The sequence below is a fragment of the Lethenteron reissneri genome, chromosome 35, assembly GCF_015708825.2.
Source record: "Lethenteron reissneri isolate LAM-NWPU_2019-01 chromosome 35, ASM1570882v1, whole genome shotgun sequence".
Taxonomy (NCBI): domain Eukaryota; kingdom Metazoa; phylum Chordata; class Hyperoartia; order Petromyzontiformes; family Petromyzontidae; genus Lethenteron; species Lethenteron reissneri.
In genome coordinates this window covers 7,911,215-7,932,806 of record NC_083813.1, presented here as the reverse complement: position 1 = coordinate 7,932,806, position 21,592 = coordinate 7,911,215, and the positions used below count along the sequence as shown (strand labels likewise).

The 21,592-nt window shown below is 44.5% G+C and overlaps 1 protein-coding gene across 1 annotated transcript in view; it reads left to right on the top strand.

Moving 5' to 3' along the window:
• The window catches only part of HYDIN (HYDIN axonemal central pair apparatus protein), a 123,374-nt gene that overhangs the window by 87,205 nt on the left and 14,577 nt on the right, over positions 1-21,592 (top strand). The window contains 22 exon segments of the mRNA XM_061565719.1: positions 366-538; positions 2,790-2,988; positions 3,167-3,266; positions 3,956-4,055; positions 4,144-4,312; positions 4,899-5,137; positions 5,406-5,514; positions 6,072-6,276; positions 7,440-7,678; positions 8,893-9,044; positions 9,786-9,975; positions 11,110-11,212; positions 12,905-13,171; positions 13,496-13,641; positions 14,681-14,908; positions 16,665-16,825; positions 17,801-17,837; positions 17,839-17,902; positions 18,888-19,089; positions 19,562-19,786; positions 20,301-20,433; positions 21,425-21,590. Of these exon segments, the coding sequence (XP_061421703.1) occupies positions 366-538; positions 2,790-2,988; positions 3,167-3,266; positions 3,956-4,055; positions 4,144-4,312; positions 4,899-5,137; positions 5,406-5,514; positions 6,072-6,276; positions 7,440-7,678; positions 8,893-9,044; positions 9,786-9,975; positions 11,110-11,212; positions 12,905-13,171; positions 13,496-13,641; positions 14,681-14,908; positions 16,665-16,825; positions 17,801-17,837; positions 17,839-17,902; positions 18,888-19,089; positions 19,562-19,786; positions 20,301-20,433; positions 21,425-21,590 (3,607 nt within the window).

Here is a 21,592-nt window from a genome sequence, read left to right as displayed (position 1 = left end):
AAAATAAATTGTAGATAAAGTAAAATATTAAAGTTTTGAGTCTTGACTTGAACGTGGAAAGGGGAGATACCTCTTGATAGTGCGGGCGGCAGGGGAGATTAATTGACTTTCCATTCAGTGGAGATCGGTGGATGATGTCTTTATTATATTCATTGTGCCAGGTTCAGATATTTTAATACATGACCATAACAAACTTGTATTCGCTCTAAAACAGACTGGCGATTGGACAACAAAAGTCAAATCGAATTTGAAACCGCGTTCGGGAAACTGGTTTCTGTGTGTGTGTGTGCGCCATGGTGACTTCGCCGCTTAGCAGCAAATGGCGGCCGTTGTTGTTGCTGCAGTTGTCATGTGCACCGTTACAGACGCTGACGCTTTGGGCCTATCCGACGTCGCCGGGCTGCTTCGAGGACGTGCTGGTGTGCTGCGTGCACGAGAACCCCGAGCCGGCCATGTTCCGCGTGCGCTGCCACGGAGTGAGACCCGAACTTGAGCTGGAACGCAAGCAGCTACACTTTGACAAGCTGCTGCTGCACAGGTGATGCAGAGTATATGAGCAGCGCTGGATTACACATGCGTAGTGACGCAGATCGGAGGCAGTAACACTTGGAGGCACTTATTTTATTTGACAAGCACCATCGGGATAATACACAACACCCTACGTGGGTGCACACTATTATAATGAAGGCCGTCTATTGTCGGCGGCACTACTTAGAATAGTTGGTAGGCTGTCTGACTAACAGCACCCCGGGATGGTGAAGACGGAGACGATGACGAGATGGTGACGACGATGATGTTGAACGGCACGACGGGGATTCCACTTCCAGCAACAGCCCCGAGCTCCCCCTCAGGGCCCCCTTTTATACTCCCAGAGTGGCCTTGCTCTGCCTTGGCCACGCCCCCTTTCTGGAACCTACTACAACCGAAAGAACCAAAGAATATTAGTTCCTGCAGTCACGAAAGTTTTAAGTCAAAATTCAATTGCCTCTACGGGGAGGGTTTCCACATAACCACCCCTTTTTCTGATGACGACCGCTCGTGTTGCGATAGAAACGTCGTGATATTTGTATTCACTTTATTTTAATTTAATCATTTTTTCTATCTATCTACGTGATTTTACCGAAAGAATCAAAGAATATCATTTCCTGCAGTTACGAAAGTTTTAAGTCGAAGTTTTGTTTGTTGTTTTTGCTGCCTTGTCCAATCTTGATAAATCTGACTTATATAGTTATATAATGCATTACTTAATCATATTTCGTGACTTTCTTTCCATTTTCTCGATTTGGCACTCCTATCAGTTGATTTGTATTGTTTGCTGCTCTAACTTGCTGACCCGCCCATATTGGACATGTCTGAAAAGAGCTTCATAGCTCATCGGATTACTCCGGCATTCTAAATAAAGATTCCGATTCTGTTTGGAGCTGCACTGGATTATGCATTGGCAGAATCCAGGCTCACTGAATCCTCAGGGGGCAACTCTCTTTCACAGACTATTGTTGTTGTGATCACTGGCAACAATAGGCATGTAACAATGTGTAATTATTCTATTATAATTCATTCTTAGACACACAATACATGTTTAAATCACGTGTGGAATAATCTACTGTTTATGATTGATGCAAACGATATGCCAATGTTATATTCAGCCTTAATGGAGAAAACTAAACCATTGAAAACAATACACAAAGTAGCTATAATTTTTTACATTTAACTTTTTGATATTGCAACCCTGAATTGTGACAGTTTATTGAATTACAGAGGGGGTGAATCATTGCATGCCTATCCACCATCAACCATGCTCAATTATTCACTTTCACTATGCTGAAGGCCTCTTGAATATGACTTCTGAAATGTATCCCCTATTATGTTGAAAACTTTCATGGAAACAAAATAAATGATGTGGCATGAAAAGGAATAAGTGCATTATTCTCAGTCACATGAGAACTTACAAATGAAATATAAATGTACAGCCCTTTGTTATTCTTGGTTCTTTCGGTAAAATCAAGTAGAAGGGAAATAATAAAATAATAATAAATATAAAACAATAAAATTATCACGACGTTTCGACTGCAACACAAGCAATCATCATCAGGTGTGAAATCCACAGCAAGAAAATTTGAAAATACCGCCACTTTTTTCAAATTTTCTTGCTGTGGATTTCACACCTGATGATGATTGCTTGTGTTGCAGTCGAAAGGTCGTGAGAATTTTATTGTTTTATATTTTTATTATTTCCCTTCTACGTGACTTTACCGAAAGAACCAAGAATATGAATCCCTGCAGTCACGAAAGCTTTAAATCTAAATTTAGTCCTTTGTTAGTCTACTGCTGGGTGAAGGCCTCCACATGTTTTGTTGGTCATGGCTGTTGATTGGCCATATTCCATCATACTAGCCAGTGTGAATTGAGAAGGGGAAGGTGCAGGATAGTTTAGATGTCACTAACCACTGATGTTAACCAGGCTGGGAATTGAACTCCGATAACCGGGTTTAGTACAGTTGTTAGCGTGATGCACTGCAGTTGTTATAGTGCAGTGAAATTGTACTACAGTTATAGTGCAGTTAAATTGCATAGGCGTTTAGAATAAAACAGTAATAATACTTTCATTTACAGTGCCATAAGAAGCAGCTGAAAAATGTAATAATGCAACACAATAAGAGATGCAGTTGTAAGATATAGCAATCCTGCTCTTGCTTCCTCTTCCTCGGGGGTTCAGTATCAGCAGTGTTTTTTGTAGATGTCCTTGCAAGAGCCTTACCATGCATACTTGCACGCTTGCCATTCAAAAGGAAGGACACAAGGACGCTGACGCTGAAGAACAACACGCTGGCGCCTGTGGCGTGGCATGTGAGCGGCCTGGACAGTCTGGGAGATGAATTCTCCCTGGACGCCGACCAAGGCGTTGTGCCGCCCAGATCCCAGCATACACTGCACGCCTACTTCCGCGCCCTCAAGCCCGTGAACATCAAGAAGATGATTCGCCTGGAGGTCAGGCAGTGCTCGTTGCGATTACAAGTGCAATACTGAAAATGTGTAGGCAGAAGATAGGGCCTTGTGCAAATAAGAACATTTGGAGGCAAACTAAATGAACTTCATAATATGTTTCTAGTCTGGGTCTGTACAGCTTTGTTTCATCGATGAATGTAAAATCCTCTTCACGTTTCAGATTTCAGATGTCGAGAACATAATGGGCATAGTTCATACTGAGAACATACAAGTGATTGCTGAAGCATACGATGTGGCTTTGGACCTCACGTTGCCGAAAGGTAGGTGAAACGATTCCACACTCTACTGCAGCTCCTGCGATGTATAGGGTTCGAGCAAGATAATATATAGAGCCCTTTAAGCCAGGGCATCTCACAAAGTGCTTTGTACAGCGTGATAAATGAAAAACATGTAATGGAAGTTCTTAAAATTATCTGCAGTAATTTATAATGGCCTGTATTTTAGGATGGTGTGACCGTTTCTAATAATTTTCAAGACCAATACTTAAGGTAGAGTGAGCCATACTTATTGCTAATAGTATTACAATCTATGTATGTATGTTTAACTTCTTTTGCACAGTACGGGGAAGGTGCGGGGAAGGACTACAAACTGAACACAAAAAGCAGTAATAAAATTAGTTTTAAATTTAGAAGAAATACGTTTTCAATGACATAACCGAAAAGATACAAATAATTACAACCTATTAAAACTTACTTTATTACCACATTAAACAAACCCAATTAAGTTAATATAAGACAATAAACTGAAAAGAGTGTGTTTACCATGAAAAAAAGTGATATTTTAATCCATCGGCCAATGGGATGATGAGACTCAGATGACAACCAGACAACTGTCAGTTTATTTACCCACAATCCACCACAACTGTCTTAGATTTACTAAATGTATTTTCTTTAAGTCTACGAGGGATCTACATCATAACATCATGTACCGCATTGTTTTTCAACCCCAGGGTCTGACGGCGGACTTGATTTTGGAGTCATACGTGTGTCAGAAGATGCTAAGCAGACTTTCACCATGAAGAACAAAGGGAAATATGAAATTTCATTTAGGTGAGCTAATTTCCCATGTTACACAGTAGCACATCTGCGCACAAATCTGCGCTTTTGCTCACATGGATTTCCTCCCGCAACGATGCAGCTTCGGGCTGGAGGCAGCAGCCGCAGGCGTGCCAGATGTGAGCACGCTCTTCTCCGTGCAGCCACAGAAGGGCACCCTCCTGCCCACGGAGCGACACACGCCCGTCACCATCATGTTCCATGGCAAACGGGAGGTGTCCATCACTGAGCAGCCCATCCTGCGCTGCCAGGTAGGTGACCTGCATAAACGGGGCTCTAGGCTCAGCAGCAAGACCTGCCTGCCCGTGCGCTGGACAAACAACAGATGGGAACATGGCCCGCTCGAAGGTCAATTCTTGTGTCGTTGAGTACACAAGCAGGCGCTTGGGATAAATCAGTACACCCTTACTCTTTGGTTCTTTCGGTAAAGTCACATATAAAGATAAAATAATAAATTAAATAATAGTATACGACGTTTCGATTGCAACACAAGCAATCATCATCAGGTATAAATGAAATAGCAACAAAAATCTAACCAGATTGATTCAGTACACCCTTAGTTTAACACATTCCTTGTAAATAATATAATATACAAAGTGTGTCTGTAAAGCTGGCACTGTAAGGTTCTTCAAATATTTACTCCCTTATATTGACCAGTCGATGATTAAGATGTAGAACTTATGCAAGAAAAATAAATGCTCTGTCGGACAAAGAGGCACGCAATCAGTCAAAAGACACTTAAAGACAGACGCAGACAGACAAAGAGACAGTCAGACAGACAGATAAAGAGAAATAGTAAGACAGGCAGACAATCTTATTTTTGTGTGATTCCTGTAGGTGATCGAACCCAGCGTGGGACATGGGGAGGCTATCGCGAGCATCCCCGTGAAGTTGTCGGCGTGCGCCGTCTACAGCAAGTATTCTATCTGCCCTGCCAACGACATCAACTTCGGGCCACTGGTGGTGAACACACGCAAGACATGCACCTTCACGATCGAGAACCGTGGCGACTTTGACTTCAAGTACTCCATCCAGAAGCTGGCGCTGGACCCACCGGTTTCATCTCAGCGCAAGGGGTAAACATCGTCTCATCAGCGGCAGATTGAACAACAATCACAGTCGGTTACTTATTAGTATTATCACAAGGATCGGTGATGACAAAATTATTGTATGCATGTATGTATGTGTGTTGAACTTCTTTCGCACCGTACATAGCCAACGGTGATAATCGGAGGTGCGGGGGAAGAACAACAAACCAACCTAGTAACAGGTGTTTGTGTGTTACGAGTGCCGATGGTGGTGTTATTTGATGGTGTATTGGGCGTGTGCTGTCTGGTCGTTCAGGATGGCAGCGAAGAGAGTCAAGGCCCATGAGACGCACGGCCCGGGAAGGTTAGGCAACAAACAGAAGCGTGACTCCCTACGACCTGAAGCCCCCGCTGCTGTCGTCCAGGTCATACATCTGCACTGGACATGTCACAGTGCAACACGTCATGGGATTCATATTTATTATTGCGCTCACGATGCACGCAAAAGAGAAAAGAATAGCGTAAATGCGTGATATAAGAATGATGTGAATACCAAATGTCAACTTATTTCATAAGAATCTGCTGATTTAGTGCATGTGTCTGCACATTCAAACGTAGCCCAACTATATCCAAATGTCAGTGGCTCAACTCAATTACACGTGTGTATTTTGTGTGGAATTTAACTTTGATATGGGTCTGGTGTTTGTGTTCGAATCCTAATCATGGCCAATACCTATTATGATTAGCTTAACCAGACCTGGGCATCCCCTAGGTCGACTCAGCCTCAAATAAGTACCTGGTGCGATGTGTAAACATTGTCACTATGGAGACACAGGCAGCCAGGCATGGTACTGGCCACCCACGCTCTCATGTACCATGCTTTCATAGGCCTTAATAGGTGTTCGTGCCCAGCACTTGCCTCAAAATGATGTTAAGGTTACACAGGGGATATTTATCTTTGTCTTGTGCGTGTGTCACGAAGGCTCGGCTGTCGCTGGGCATGTTCACCGTGTTCCCGGGGTTCGGCACGCTGTTGCCGGGCGGCCAGCAGATCGTGACGGTGGAGTGTGCACCGGAGTATGCAGGCAGCACCTCGGAGACCCTGGCCTTAGACATCAGTGAACGCGATCCCAGCGACCACCCCACGGGCATTCCATACAGCCTGTTCGCTGACGCGTGCATCCCCAGTACGCGCAGCCTGGCCCACTTTATCATGCACCAACCACAGAGCACTCTTATAATCACCTCATTAGTTCCTGTAATTAACCATCGCGACTCACTAGTTGATTAATTAATTTACATGCCCATTCGTTACCTGAATAATTTAATGCGAATGCACTGCAATAAATAAGATAAATAATGACATGAATAATTAAGCGAAAAAATTAAACACTCAAGAGGTCACCATGACCACTGGCGGAGCCAGTGGGGGGGGTGGGGGGGGTGAGGGGGGGGCACGTGCCCCCCCAATGATCCGATCGAAATCCCTAATTTCGATAGGATCATTGGGGTTTATTAGTAATAAATCGGCATTTTGCGACCCCCACTGCCACTGTGTAGCATATTATTACGTGCCAGGGACTCTATGAGATGATTATTACGTGCCAGGGACTCTATGAGATGATAGGACATTGGCAATAAGTATCGGCCAAGCAGTTATAAGTGACTCACAGAATTGTTCCCTGAAGGCATCAACACATTCAGCGAGCGCGATGTCGATCACACAACACGGTTCGAATTCGATCCTCGATCGATGGCTGCGCCATCGCCTCACACGCATCGAATAAAAAGCAAGAGACAAGTCCTTACTTACTAACAACTCCTCTATCATTTTTCCATGCTGGAGGGGTTGCCCCCCATACCTGAAAATCCTGGCTCCGCCATTGACCATGACCAATGCCGTTCATGTAACCCCCACATCGCCATCACTTCCTTCCTTCTGCTATATCCAATGGTTGTCACCCGAATTGGCACCCGAATTTCAAGCTGTTCTCGTACACTATCCCACTATCTGGCTGTTTCTGTTCTCTGGATTTGAAATTAAGCTGTTATTCTATATAAGTTGCATTATTATTTAACCCTAAATCAGTCTGCTGATTGTGTACCTCGGAACATTGAAGCTTAATTGAATGTACTTGTCTACATTATCTTTCGTGAAAATTTGTCACATTAACAATCCTAGGTGGGCCAAGTTGATACATTGCAACGCTTGGCACATGAATGTCAGTTATGACTAAAACAATGTAGATGATAACAATTTTGAAACTGTACCCATCTCCTCCTCCCTGCCGAAATGATGAACCCACACTCACAGTGCCCAACTCACTCCGCCCTTTTTTCCATCCTCTAGGCATAGTGATTAACGACTTTGAAGCCATATTTGAGGAGCAGCACATGTGCCGGAGTGCCACGCTGAGCCAGGTGCTGGCGAGCGCGCAGAGCGGCAGCGGCGCGTTTGTGGAGGACGAGAGTCGCTTCGTCTTCCATGGCACCGTCGTGGGCCGCCGTGCCACTGCACGCTTCAAGATCCTTAACTGCAAACGGGTGCCGTGCGACGTCGTCTTCTACGTCAAGCCCGTCTCGAGCAAGGTGCTGCGACACAGGCAACGTGCAATGTTTTGCACCTCCAATTAGCACGGTTGGCTACGTATGGTGGGAAAGAAGTTCAACATACACATACAGAAAACATGGACTAATGAGCTCAGATGTAAATTTCGTAATTGTGTAGCAGTCATATGCCCAGTACCTGGGTGCTCTTGTGCCCATGTGGTTTTGAGTCCTACTCTTAGTTTTTTCGGTAAAGTCAAGTAGGTAAAAAAAATGAAATTAAAATTAATAAAAATGAAATAATAAAAATCACTTGATACAGCAAATCTGGCTGTGACGGTCCCACCTGATGACGGAGACTTGTGTTGCCTCCGAAATGTCGTGATGTTTATTATTTTATTTTTATTAATTTAAATTTTTTACCTACGTGACTTTACCGAAAAAACTAAGAGTATGAATCCTTGCAGTCATGAAAGCTTCAAATCTAGAGTTTTGAGTCCTTATTGCCACGTACGCCTATCCCGCTATACTTTGTGTGCCCCTGTGCCTCTGTCTTCATGTGCCTCATACCTGTGTCCTCCTGTGACCATGTGTCAGTGCTGCCGTGTGCCCCTGTGGCGATGTGTCTCTGTACAGTCGTGCCTTTGTGACCCCATGTGCTTGTGTACCCTTGTGCCTATGTGACCGTGTGCCTTTCTTTGTGCCTGTGACTGAGACCTCAATACCATGTGCGCTTGTGCCTCTGTCTCCGTGTTCTCCGTGTGTGTGTGTATGTGCCTGTACACGTGAGCGATAGTATAGCGGTTAGCGCGCTGCGCTACGAACCTGGCGACCCGGGTTCGATTCCCACTCACGGCCAACACCGGTGACGATTATCTGAATCGGTCCCGGGCCTCCCCTAGGTCGATTCAGCCTCAAATGAGTCCCTGGTGCGGTGTGTAAACATCGTCACTAGGGAGACAAATGCGGTGTGGGCGTGGTGCTGGCCACCCACCCCCTCGTGTGCCGTGCCGGCCTTCATAGGTGCTCGCTAACAGCACTTGCCCCGACAGTCTGTTAAGGCTAAATGGAGGATCTTTATCTTTGTACACGTGTCCTTTTGCTGTATGCCTCTGCGCCCTTATATCTCTGTGCTCTTGTGTCTTTATGCCCTTGTGTCGCTGTGCCTGTGTCCCCATGCCGCTGTGTGCCCCAATGCCTTGTGTGTCCCTGTCTCCATGTGCCCTTGTGCTCCTGTCCCGCTGTAATATGTCCAGGCGGCCGCGCGCATCGGAGACATTTTTAGCGTGGAGCCAGCACGAGCATGCGTCCCCAGCCACTCCCACATGTATGTGGAGGTTTCATTCATCCCACAAGCCATGCAAAGCTACCAGTGCACCTTTGAGGCGAATGTGGAAGGCCTACCCAGGTGCGTTTCATCAGTTAATTACTGTACTATCTGTATACCAAGTTGAACTGTGGCTCATAAAGATTGAATGTGTAACCGGCCCAAGCAAGCGAGAGGCATGCAAAAAAGCATGCGGCAATGAATATTTTACGTGAAAAAAACTTCGAAAAGTAGTTAGACAGATCACTGAGTAATACGTATAGGCTAACAAATATTTTGTTTCCAAAGCAACACAATTTTTGTTAAAGTAATTCAAATTTTTATTTTAAACATTTCCTTCCTCTAAAACACAATCCAACACTTAAAATGTGCTAATTTAAATCATAGTTTGAATGATCGCTGACATCTATTCATTCCAAGTACTGTAAGCTATTTTTGGCAACCAGAAATATGCAATAAAACCATTGCTGATATGAATTTTGAAGTCCCATAGTAAATCATTGTGCTTATGACCCATAGCATCTGATTTCAGTGCAATGCTTAGAGAAAAAAATATCTTTTCAATAATGGCAAGTCAAAATTTATTGCACAGGCCAACTTTCCCTAGAATGATAAATACCACACATAACATCTGTAGTAATGACGGCAGCCTATATGGCCATATATATCCTGAGGATGTATGTTTGTATGTTGAACCTCTTTCGCACCGTACATAGCCAACCGTGCTAATCGGAGGTGCGAGGTGATAGCAGTTGCACCCTGCTGTTCCCTGCTCTTTGAACAACCGTGCCCGTTGTGCATGCGTGCGCTAACTGTGCGTAGCGGAGTCCTGAGGCCACGGGGGCTGATCTTCGACGTGTGTGGGGAGGGCACCCTGCCGCACGTCAGCGTGCTGAGGCCCGCGCTGCGGTGCAAGCAGGGAGCGCCGCTCATGCTGTTTCAGCGCCTGCTGCTCGGCCGCGCCCAGACGCTACCGCTCTCGCTGTGCAATGACAGCACCCTGCCCGCACAGGTGACGCCCCTGAGCTTCAGTATGTGTACACGTACAGCCCTTTGTATCGATCCACGGGCATCCTGACGCCATGGCCGTGACGTTGAACGCCGACTCCAGCGTGAACAGGAACAATCACGATTTAAAGCTTTCGTGACTGTAGGGATTCATCGTCTTGATGGTTCTTTCGGTAAAGTCACGTAGAATGGAAATAATAAAATAATAAAAATAAAACATAATAAAATAATTCTCACGACGTTTCGGCCACAACACAAGCAGCCGTCCTCAGGTGGAGAACAGGTCTGTCGAGAAGACAGAGACAGAGACTCTGTCTTCTCGACAGACCTGTTCTCCACCTGAGGTGAGAATTATTTTATTATTTCCATTCTACGTGACTTTACCGAAAGAACCAAGAAGATGAACAATCACTTTAAGCACTTCACCACTTGTACAACCCCTTTCCATCGCTGGAAGGAGGCCTCCCCACGTCGTGTCGGTTGTCAGGGTTATTTTCTCAAACGTCATCACAATGATCGGTACGGTTTGGTGAAAGGCAGCGAGAAGTAACATGAGAGCATAGAAGTACAGCGTGACAATGGATTGTGCTGCACTGTCCTGTGCTGCCTACAACGCAGTCCCATAGCCCATGAACAACATATTGAGATTGATCGGCTCGGGCACATTCGGGCGATTTAGTCAAAGGAACATTATTAAGATATACACATGATAGATACATAAATAAACAAATAACACTTTGTATTACCACCACAGTATAAGATAGACATTAGAGGCCATCAAACAATGGATGTTTTGGAGCCAATGTTTTCCAGTAATATTTAAGTAGGAAAATTCTTGAGCAGTTTTTCATCTGAGTATGAAAAATGTACTGGGGGTATTACATTTGAAATGGATTTACAAAATTATATTATCATGGATGCAAAAAGCTAAATTAAACCAGCACTGTGGAAGGAATTTGAAGGCCTGAAAATTCTAAAAGAGAAAGTGCACAAAGTAATGAAACAAATGACAAAGCACCTCGTCATTATGAAATAAAATCATTCATATGCCAAGTATTGAATAGGAGGTCACCCACTGATGTGTGTAAAGATTTTATTGGTACTGACCACACTGCTAAAAATACATTTTTGTTTTCAGATAAACGTTGATCTGTTGGATGAAACTGGTGCATTCAAGCTCAAAGTGAAACCAGGAACAAAGTGCTTATACCCTCTCGACAAGGAAGAGGAGGCCAATGAAGGTAAAGTGAACCTCGGAGGGGCTTCGTGAGTTGGCGTTGGGCGCAAACTGCCTTGAAGATTCATTATAAACGTTTTTGGGTTAGAGCGCGTTATTTATAAATGTGTCGTAACACTCCACCACCCGACACGGCCAATCAGTAACAAAAAAGTGTCACATTGACAAAAGACAAATAGTTCACTACTTTAGCCCACCGGTGTGTTGAAGAGTGAATCCACGACATTTACAATTTTTTGAATACGACGTTTCGCTGGTAATTACATCCAGCATCATTGGGCAATTTGCTCTAACCCAAAAACGTTTCTTCTTTGGTTTTTTCGGTAAAGTCACGTATAAAAATAAAATAATAAATTAAATAATTGCATACGACGTCGTATGCTATTATTTAATTTATTATTTTATTTTTATACGTGACTTTACCGAAAAAACCAAAGAAGAATTCCTGCAGTCACGAAAGCTCCAAAATTAAGACCAAAAACGTTTATTACGAATAATATTGGTCGCGAAAGCCTACGTGTTAAACTGCCTTTAAGATGAAACACATAATAGCAACATTTACATCAAGTGCGGGGCATAACCCCAGTTTAGGAACGCTACAAAGTCCGTCCGAGATTTTCACGTCTCAGGCTATGCATGCGGCTGGATAAATGAACTACAATGTGATGGCAGTATCTTCTTTGGTATTTTCTCCACTAGATGGGTGTATGCAGTCAATGCAGCCATCGATGAGAACTAGTTTTAGTGGGAGCTCGGCACTTAATGCCTTTGCATTCAAATGATCAATTAAGCCACTTCAACATGTCATCTGAGACTGGAGTATTCTGTCACCACAGATGAAAATTATAGCTGAAAGCAAAGTAGATCTCAGGCAGCACAAATTTAATTGCATCCAACTGGTATCATTATAGTTGTTCGTTGATTCTTTTTGGCTTCAGACGCATAATGATCTCGCCAAATTTGTGTTACTTAGACCCTCCACCACCTGATATAGACAAACAAATCAGATCGTCGTGTGTAAAAGTATTTAACAAGCCAATTATTAATGTATCAGCTCACCGGTAAATAGAAGAACAATTCTCTCAACCAAATTTAGAGTTAGACTTTGTCAAGCATCATCAGCACAAGATCTAGGAATTCAGTATAAAGACCCAGGAAGTCAGAAGAACCCGTGTCACCTGGTCCGGTTTCTTAATCAGATGTCATGATCACACAGAAACACCCAATAAAATTTAAGCTAGATACTAACAATTACAAATTAATTTATTCAAAAGTATATAGGCGAATTTATGAACATTGTATCCATTAACATTCTCCCTACTCATGAAATTACTCAACTAAAGCAGGGTCACATTAGTATGTTAGCTGGTACTGGTAGGAACCTCCTGGTTATACCAGCCCACAGAGGATTATTGTGTCCGTCCGTCGTGCAGGGAGGCGGCTGGGTGGGGAGGGAGGGGCTGGGTGGGGAGGGGAGGGTGGGGAGGGGCTGGGTGGGGAGGGTGGGGAGGGGCTGGTCACCCCGTGGTGCCCTTATAAAATCAACGTTTAACCTACTCACAGTCGGGCATATTTGCGGAATACACCACGCCGCCGTTGACCCTGGCCATTGACCGAGCAACCCAACGTTCCTACCAGCTCCCTCCGCAGGAATGTGTTATCAATACGGTAAATCTTTTTCAATTAAATTGCGCAGAGCCGGCCAAGAGGGCGCACGCGGCGTCGCTAGTCGTCCGTCCGGGAGAGAGCGCGGATCTGGAGGTGCGGTGCTCGCCCGGGCGAGTGGGGCCATGCCGCGGCAGCGCGCGGCTCACCGTGGTGGACAACCCGTATGCGGTGACGATGGTGCGGCTCGTCGGGGAGGGCTACAGTGACACCGTGACGCTCGACAACTTCCCCAGCCCCCCAGCAGCATCGCCTGACAACACTGACGAGACTTCGTCGGACCCTGATGACGTCCAGGGTAAAAATCGTCGTCATCATCATAACCATCATCATTTTTTGCAATAGTCATCATAACAATGGTTGTCATCATCAACGAGAATGTCACCATCATAATCATCACAATTGTTGACATATTTGTATCATCATTATTGTCATCACCATGGTCATAATAATTGTTATTCTCATCAGAATAATCATCATCATCATCATGATTGTCATCATCACCATCATCTTCTAAATGCCACATTATTATTTCACGAGTTTGATTCATAGAGATGACACCAACTAGCTGACTCCCGGTCAGCGTTGAAGATGGGGCATGGACGTGTGCGTGTATTTTCAGCGGCACGAGCAGAGCACCTGAATTTTGCCGACTGCCACATCGGTCGGCCATACCAGCTCACCTTCACCATGAGCAACCACAGCACCAGCGAAGCTGTGCGCTTCGAGTGGCCCTCCGACCTGCCCCAGCTGAAGTTCTCCCCGCAGGTTTGCAAGGCTCCAATCTGCATAACCTTAGCCCATTTTCCCCACATCGATATAATTACATTCCCAGTTCAGCCTCATATTAGCATTTTTATAGCTGGACAGCTGTAAAGATGTTGTCTGCATGTTTTTTTTTTATTTGCACACAACTGTGGCAAGTGATTTTAACTGGTTAATACTTGGATAGGAGATTTCATGGGTATAACAGGTATTGTAAACATGGGCTACGATGTGGTCCAGAGATGGCAGTGCAGAGATGGATGCTGGGTTGTATCTGTCTTTTGCTTTCTCCAGGAACTCTTGTTTTCTCCCACATGCTAAACAATCATATATACAGGGTGTTTTAAAAAGATGGACCCAATTTCAAAGCAGTACTGCTCTGTATAATTGGCCAAACATCCGAACACGTGACTCTCCCTAAAATACTCTCAAGACTCATTGAGGCTTTCCTGGGTAAAGTACATTATTCTTATTAACAATGCAACTAAATCAACAACATGTTAATTAGGCTAGTGTTTGGAATGCAAAAACCTGCTTTTGCCAGGTGGCACATATCCTATAGTATTTACATTTATAACGTTGAGGTGGGATTGGTGGATAATATAGGGAAGGTTGGACGATAAGTCTGATACACACTTCTCTAGGGCAACAAGATGCCTCTAGGTAGTAATACAATGAGTAGGACCTTGCTGAATATGATTATTAAGACCCAGTTAAAGCTTGAATTTGTAAATATTTAGGCTTTCTAACTACGCATCATGTAATTCATGAACATGTATTTTAACTTTGACAAAACATTCACTGAGTCGTGTAAGAATTAATATGTAAATGTACGATTATTATATGTATATGACAAGTAATGTTACATTTCGGCTTTCAGAGCAGCTACACTGTACAAACAAGAAATAACGATCAAGAATCAATACAAACAAGGCTGTAACAACTATACAATCTAAATTGCTAATTGAATTCAATCACGATCATCATCTTGATCATTCACTGGTGAACCTCGCAGCTCATGCTTCATCCCATTGCGGTTAAGGTCGGGCACCTGCACGCCTCCTGCACCAAGGACGTGACGGCCACCTTCCTTGCGCACGCCCCCGAGGGCCTGCACAGGCGCGCCCTGCACTGCCGCCTGTGGCGTATGGTGCTGCGGGAGCGGCCCGACAGCGTGCCTGACTGGGACGACCGGCTGCATACGGTGCGCTGGGTGGACGCCGTGCGCAGCAGCACCAGTCTGCACTCCGGCACGGGCGCCAAGACCAAGGTGGGCGCGCACGGGGACACGGCGTCGTGACGGGAAGTCCTGCATGACGAGTGCAAGAGCAGGGTTGGCGAGGCCCGCAGACGTAAAGTTTTACGGCTCCGTGAGGCCTACCACTTCGAGAAACGGACCACTACGAATATTTATCAAACACTGGAATGCGTCTTAGCTGCACTTGAACGGGTACTAGAGGGGAATATTTTTTAACTGAAAAACACCTTATAATATGTGCACAAATAACAAACACAAAAATGCAACACATTCATCTTTAACACCGCCTTCAAATTAAAAGTATAATAGGCGACTTTTGGGCAATGACCCTTCATCGCAGAGGCCAGAGAGCTAAAGTGGCCTCTCTATGTTTTGAGCACACAGCCAATGCTTACAGTCCTAGCATGATAACACTTGAGTATCAACTAAAGTGTGTCCCACCAAAGTTATGTGAACACACTTTTCCCACAAGAAGAAAAAGGTTTCCTACCCCTGTGGTAGATATTCACCTGTCCCCCCACCCCCGATTTAAAAAGTGCCACAATTATCTCAAGTCTATAATTCATCGTTTGTTCTGTCTTATTTATCATTGTTTTCTATGAGCCTAAATGTAATATGTTCATATATATTTAGAAAAATCATAAATAAGTGATGCGTACACCCATAATTTAATCAGGAGAGTAAGAATCGATTTTATTTGATAAATGTATTAATCGTATCATTCCTAATAAAGCATACACCATTCACTCTCATTAAATCATGCATGTTTCAGTCAGTACCATTTATTTGCGTTCAGGTCTACTTAAGGGATCTCCATATCATGCTATTGATTTGCTGACATTGCATTGATCCTTAACCCCAAGATTAAGTTTATAACAAGAAAGAGTTTGACAATTTAATAAATAAAACTGGTCGCTTTAATGGATCTCTGAAAGTGAAATGCAATCAGTTTAGATGTAACATCCGACATTTTTTCCTATTGCGTCATATTATTGTCTAATATTTGCATCCTAATTCTCAACACACGGTAGTCCTGGAGCTGTTTGCAGATGTCCTCTACGTGACTTTGCCGAAAGAACCAAGAAGATGAATCCCTACAGTCATGAAAGCTTTAAATCGAAATTTAGTTCTCTAGCTGTTTGCAGATGTCCTCCTTGTCACTCTGCTCATTTAAAGAAGGGAGCCGCACTAGTCAACGTACAAAACTGAATGGACTTGTACACAATAGTCCTCTAGCTTTTTTTTTCTTCTTGGTTCTTTCGGTAAAGTCACGTAGAAGGGAAATAATAAAATAATAAAAATTAAACATAATAAAATAATTCTCACGACGTTTCGGCCACAATGCAAGCAGCCGTCCTCAGGTGAAGAACAGGTCTGTCGGAAAGACAGCGTCTGTCTTTCCGACAGACCTGTTCTTCACCTGAGGACGCCTTCTTTCCGACAGACCTGTTCTTCACCTGAGGACGCTGTCTTTCCGACAGACCTGTTCTTCACCTGAGGATGGCTGCTTGCGTTGTGGCCAAAACGTCGTGAGAATTATTTTATTATGTTTTATTTTTATTACTTTATTATTTCCCTTCTACGTGACTTTACCGAAAGAACCAAGAAGATGAATCCCTGCAGTCACGAAAGCGTTTAATCGAAATTAGTCCTCTAGATGTTTGCAGATGTCCTCCTTGTCACTTTGCCACACGAGTCAACGTCCAGGACTGAATGGCCTTGCACTGAGCTCTGCGTGGCGTGCGTATGGCATGAACCCCGTGGGCAGGTGGTTGAGACGGAGCGGGAACCTCCGCACACCTTGCTGGACTCGGTGCCCCAGGAGCTGGCGCTGACGGTCAGCGCAGTGGCTGACCTTTGCAGGCCTCGGTGTAAGACCGAGCCTGTCCACTTCCGAGACACCCTCATGTTCCAGACGCGCATCTACCAGTAAGTCTTAAGATACAGTCGATCATCGATTATCCGGCGTGCGATTATCCAGCTTTCAGTTTAACACGTAGGCTTTCCCCGACCAATATTATTCATAATCAACGTTTTTGGGTTTAGATCGCGTTATTTATAAATAACGCGATCTAAAACCAAAAATGTTGATTATGAATATCCATCTTTCGATATTATCCAGCAGTCCCGGGCCAATCCGTCAAACACATGTTGTTGAAACAAGAGCGTAGTACATACATCCTCGAAATTAGAGTGGTAAGTAGGATATTTTGTCTATTTGTATGTTTATTTACGCTTAAAACATATACACAACGCCTAAAACACAATGTTACGCAAAAATCAGCTATTTTAAATAATGATGTGATTATCCGGAGTTTTGAAAATCCAGCGCCCCCCCTACCCCCTGAAACAGCCGGATAATCGATGTTATACTGAATAAGAGGTGTTTTTCCCTCACGTGTTCTATCCGTGCTTTCAGCATTATATGACTCTCCGTTCAGAATGAAGTTGATATCAAAGAACTACTTTTAAAGTAACCTCACTTGTCTCTTTCTCCACACTGGAGGCAAAGCTTTGATAAGAATTGCAAAAAGTTGTTATCAAATACATGTATACCTAAATGTTAATTCTCATAGCTGAAATACGCGACATTTAAATTGATGTTTTTTTTTATGTTTGCTGTCATTGATGACAGGTATGAGACCGCCATCTTGGTCTGCTTAATAACATATTTTTAAACAAGACATACATTTAATGTGATGGGTTTGTTTTGTACAGCCAATTGGTGACTGAGCTTAGACCATCAACTCTTCATATTTTAGAACCCGGTTCAGTTTAATCACGGTTGCTCTCCCATGCTGCTTTAACAGGCTGTAACATCGGTGTGGCTTTTTAGTTGGCAATTCATAGCCCTCTACGGTGAATACGGCCGAAGCGTTAGTAACATTATCTGGGTGTACGCAGGCTGGAGCTGGAGAACACGGGCCTGGTGGCATTGCCTCTTCAGCTGGGAGGTGCAAGCAGAGGATGGCAGAAGCAACCAGGACGGACCTCAGGAACATCAAAGTACACAATGCGGTCTCGTGATATTATAAACTTTGGTTAGAATCGTGTCACCTTTGATTGTCCTTCCCCCGCACCTCTGATTAGCACGCTTGGCTACAGATGGTGCAAAAGATGTTCAACATTCATACACACATACGAGTGTTTGTTAGAAATACAGTCAGTTAGTGAGGCACGTTCAGATAGTAGTCTCATGTTTCCTGTCTTCTATGTTCAGTCTCATTTGATCCATTATCCCAAAGGTCTATTAGCATATGATGTGCACAAATTGTCTATTCTTGATTTGAAGCTTTCGTGACTGCACGAAAACTTCAAATCATGACTTTACTCTTTCGGTAAAGTTACGTAGGACGCTTTTATTCCTTATTATTACATGCCTCATGTTTATGGTCCCTGTGTTTCAGAAAACCCACAAAAGCAATGTGCAACATATGAACCTATGTTCAATTTCCATATTTCATACTGATGACAACCTTCAAAACTGGTCATCGTTATCATCCACAGCACTAGTGCTGGTGAGAGAGAAACTTGGCCAGGCATGAAAATGTACGTCCCTTCGGTGAAGTCAAACTAAAATGAGTACCTACATCAACATCAGCGCTGACAATTCAAAGGTGGCACAACTGTGGAGCAGATCACACCTCCTCACCTTCTGCACTAAGTGTTGCCAACTCCGTACCTATAATATAATTACTCCAAAATCTGCGTAACATCCTCATCCCAAAAAGTCGCTACATCTGTTAGTAGTCACTTTGTCGGAATTTTGCCGATAAGGAAACCCAAAAAGTCATGAGACCTCCGGATAAAATCGCAAATGTGGCAACACAGCCATTACCAACCGTATTAGGTGCTCGCTGACAGCGGCTTCCCTGACAAATATGTACGTACTTACATTGAACTTCTTTCGCACCGTACGTAGCCAAACCGTTGTAATTGGAGGTGCGACGTCCTCGAGGCTAAGCTGGGGATCGTTGTCTCCGTGCACCAGGGACCGAGGTGCGGCCGGCGAGCCGGGCGGGCGGGTTGGTGAACGCCGTGCTGGCTTACGGGATGGTGGACGTGGCCCCGGAGGACCTGCCCTTCACCGTGGAGCCCCCCAGTGGCTCCGTGCCCCCCGGTGCCACCCAACAACTTCAGCTGCGGTTCTCGCCGTTGGATGTCGGTGAATTCCGGGCGAGGCTGGTGTGCAGGTGTGAGGCGTAACACCACCAGCAGGAATCACGACGGCATTCATAGATCCCACAAGCAGGGCATTGTACAAAATGTGACATTATACAGCATCCATTGCTGGGGGATCACTCAGATTGTATCATGTCATTGAGACTTAACCTGCTTAGCTACAGCTTGACAATAGATGGCAGTACGGAAAGTGTTTGATAATTATCTATTTCGAGTTTTGAGTGTCATCCCCTCATGTATGTGGGTAGTGTAGGTTTCTCCCACATGCAAAACACCAATGAAAGCATTTGCCACAAAACTCAACTAGAGCCTCTTAAAAAAAGGTCTTGAAAACTGCGAGGGCATTCCTGGCTCCTTCTGGTCAAAACGAGCGCGTATTACTTGACTCTATTCAATGAAAGTTATCCAAGCACTACGGCTGACAGACCGACTCGCAGACTTACAGGCACAGCAATTAAAGTGGCCTCTTCTCTATCGTGACAGCATCCCGAACTTGGGAGGGCAGGCCGCCGAGCCGTCCGTGAGCGTGTCGGGTTGCGGCCTCATGCCGTGGTGTCACTTCGAGGTGGCCGACTCGGACTACCTCTCGGGTGGCCGCCGCAACCCCGAGCTGCCGGGGCGGCTGGGAGCTCCGCCGGGGTCCACGCTGCCGCCCGACACGCGCGTCATCGAGATGCACGCACTGGGCGTGCACACGTGCGTCACGAAGTACGCTCCGCCACCTTCTCCCACTCGCCACTCAAAGCACTGCCAGGCTAAGGGGTGGAAGAGAAAACGCAACTCATTTAATGCAAGAGCTGTAATTATGTACCTCGATTGTGTTTCCTGGGCTGCCCAAAATCGGTTTGAAGCTTCGGTAATGAGAATATAGACTTTAGTGTTTAAGTCAAGTGCATCTTTATAGCACTTTAGTGACATCACTGTGCCATCACTCGTACCTCTGATTAGCACGGTTGGCTATGTATGGTGCAAAGGAAGTTCAACATACATACATTTAATTTAGTGTCAATGCAGTGATGATCATAATTCTAAATTAGTTTTGTCATTAATGGAGCTTCAAACCTGTTTGGAATTGTCTGAAACACACAAGGTTCATATGTAAAATATAGAGTTGGGGTTTTATTTGATCAGGTTCTTCTTTAGTGCATTGCCCTTAGTTAGTGCTATATGAAATAACGACTGCCTTGCTGTAACTCGTTGTTTGTAATGGTCATTCCTGCAGGTCCTTCTACATCCTGAACCCCTCCAGCAGCGCATACTCATTCTCCTGGCAGTGCGAGGATCCACCAGGCACACTCACCCCCTTCACCTGCCGCACCCCTGGGGGCGTCCTGGAGGCTGGGAGGAAATCGCAGGTGATGTCAGCAGCCGGTCTTTGGTGGGAGTCAGTTGTTGGGGTTAAAAACAGACGGCCTGGTTCGCAGGCAGTGCTACGTAAGAGTATGAATCAATCATCTTTATATTTGATACTTTACTCCCTCTGTTTAAGACCGAAACAGGACTTCACAATTATGGCTATCGCCCGATGAAGCTGGTTGTAATCACCAGCAAAACATCGTACTCGAATTGTAAATGTTGTGGGTTTACTCTCCAACACACTGGCGTGTTGAAGTAGTAACTAATTGGCACGTTTTATTTAAATGACAAACCTTACTAATTGGCTGTGTTGCATGGTGGCGGGTTTAACGACACATTTCTATTTACGCAATCTAACCCAAAAAAACCTTCATTATGGATAATATTGGTCGCGAAATCCTACATCTTTATTTTACCTGACAATATCACCCTCAATAAAGTAGGCATCAGTGAACAGTATAAAAGACAATCACAATTGGGACATGAACTGTAGGAAACTATCCTGGCAAAATCTACTACTGGCTTAAAGGCAGGATTTGTGGATCGCACAAAAATGCAGCCTGCGTGACACGCCCACAGGTTCCTGTAGGAAGCAGTATTGTTTGCAAAGCCGATCATGCTAAAAAAAAACTATTGGATACATATGTCAGATCAGAGCCCTCTTACATACGAGTGTTGTAATTCAGTGATGCTTTGATGGATATAATAAAAAGGAGAAATATCTGGGACGTGGTATTAAATGAGTTCAAGTTCATTTCAAGTTCATTTATTAGGTGTAGCCCTGTGAGCCATTCGGCTCTTGAATCGGGTGCAACCGCAACAAACAAAAAACATGAACAAAAAACATCTTAAAGTGAATATGTGACTAAGTGCAAACAGAAAATCCAAGAAAAGACAGCAAAATATTGCAGAAAAAATATGTACGTACTTACATTGAGCCAGTTTCATCAACGGTCTGATGCATCCATATGCATTCCACCCACTTGCCAGGTGGCGTTTGAGTTTGCGCCGACCCAGCTGAACCTGGCCGAGTCGTTTTGGAAATTCGAGGTGGCCGAGCACGGCATGAGCGTCCCCTTCCTGCTGGTGGGGCAGGCGCGGGAGCCGGCCGTCTCGCTCGACCGCTCGCACCTCAACCTCCACTCGCTGCTCGTCGGT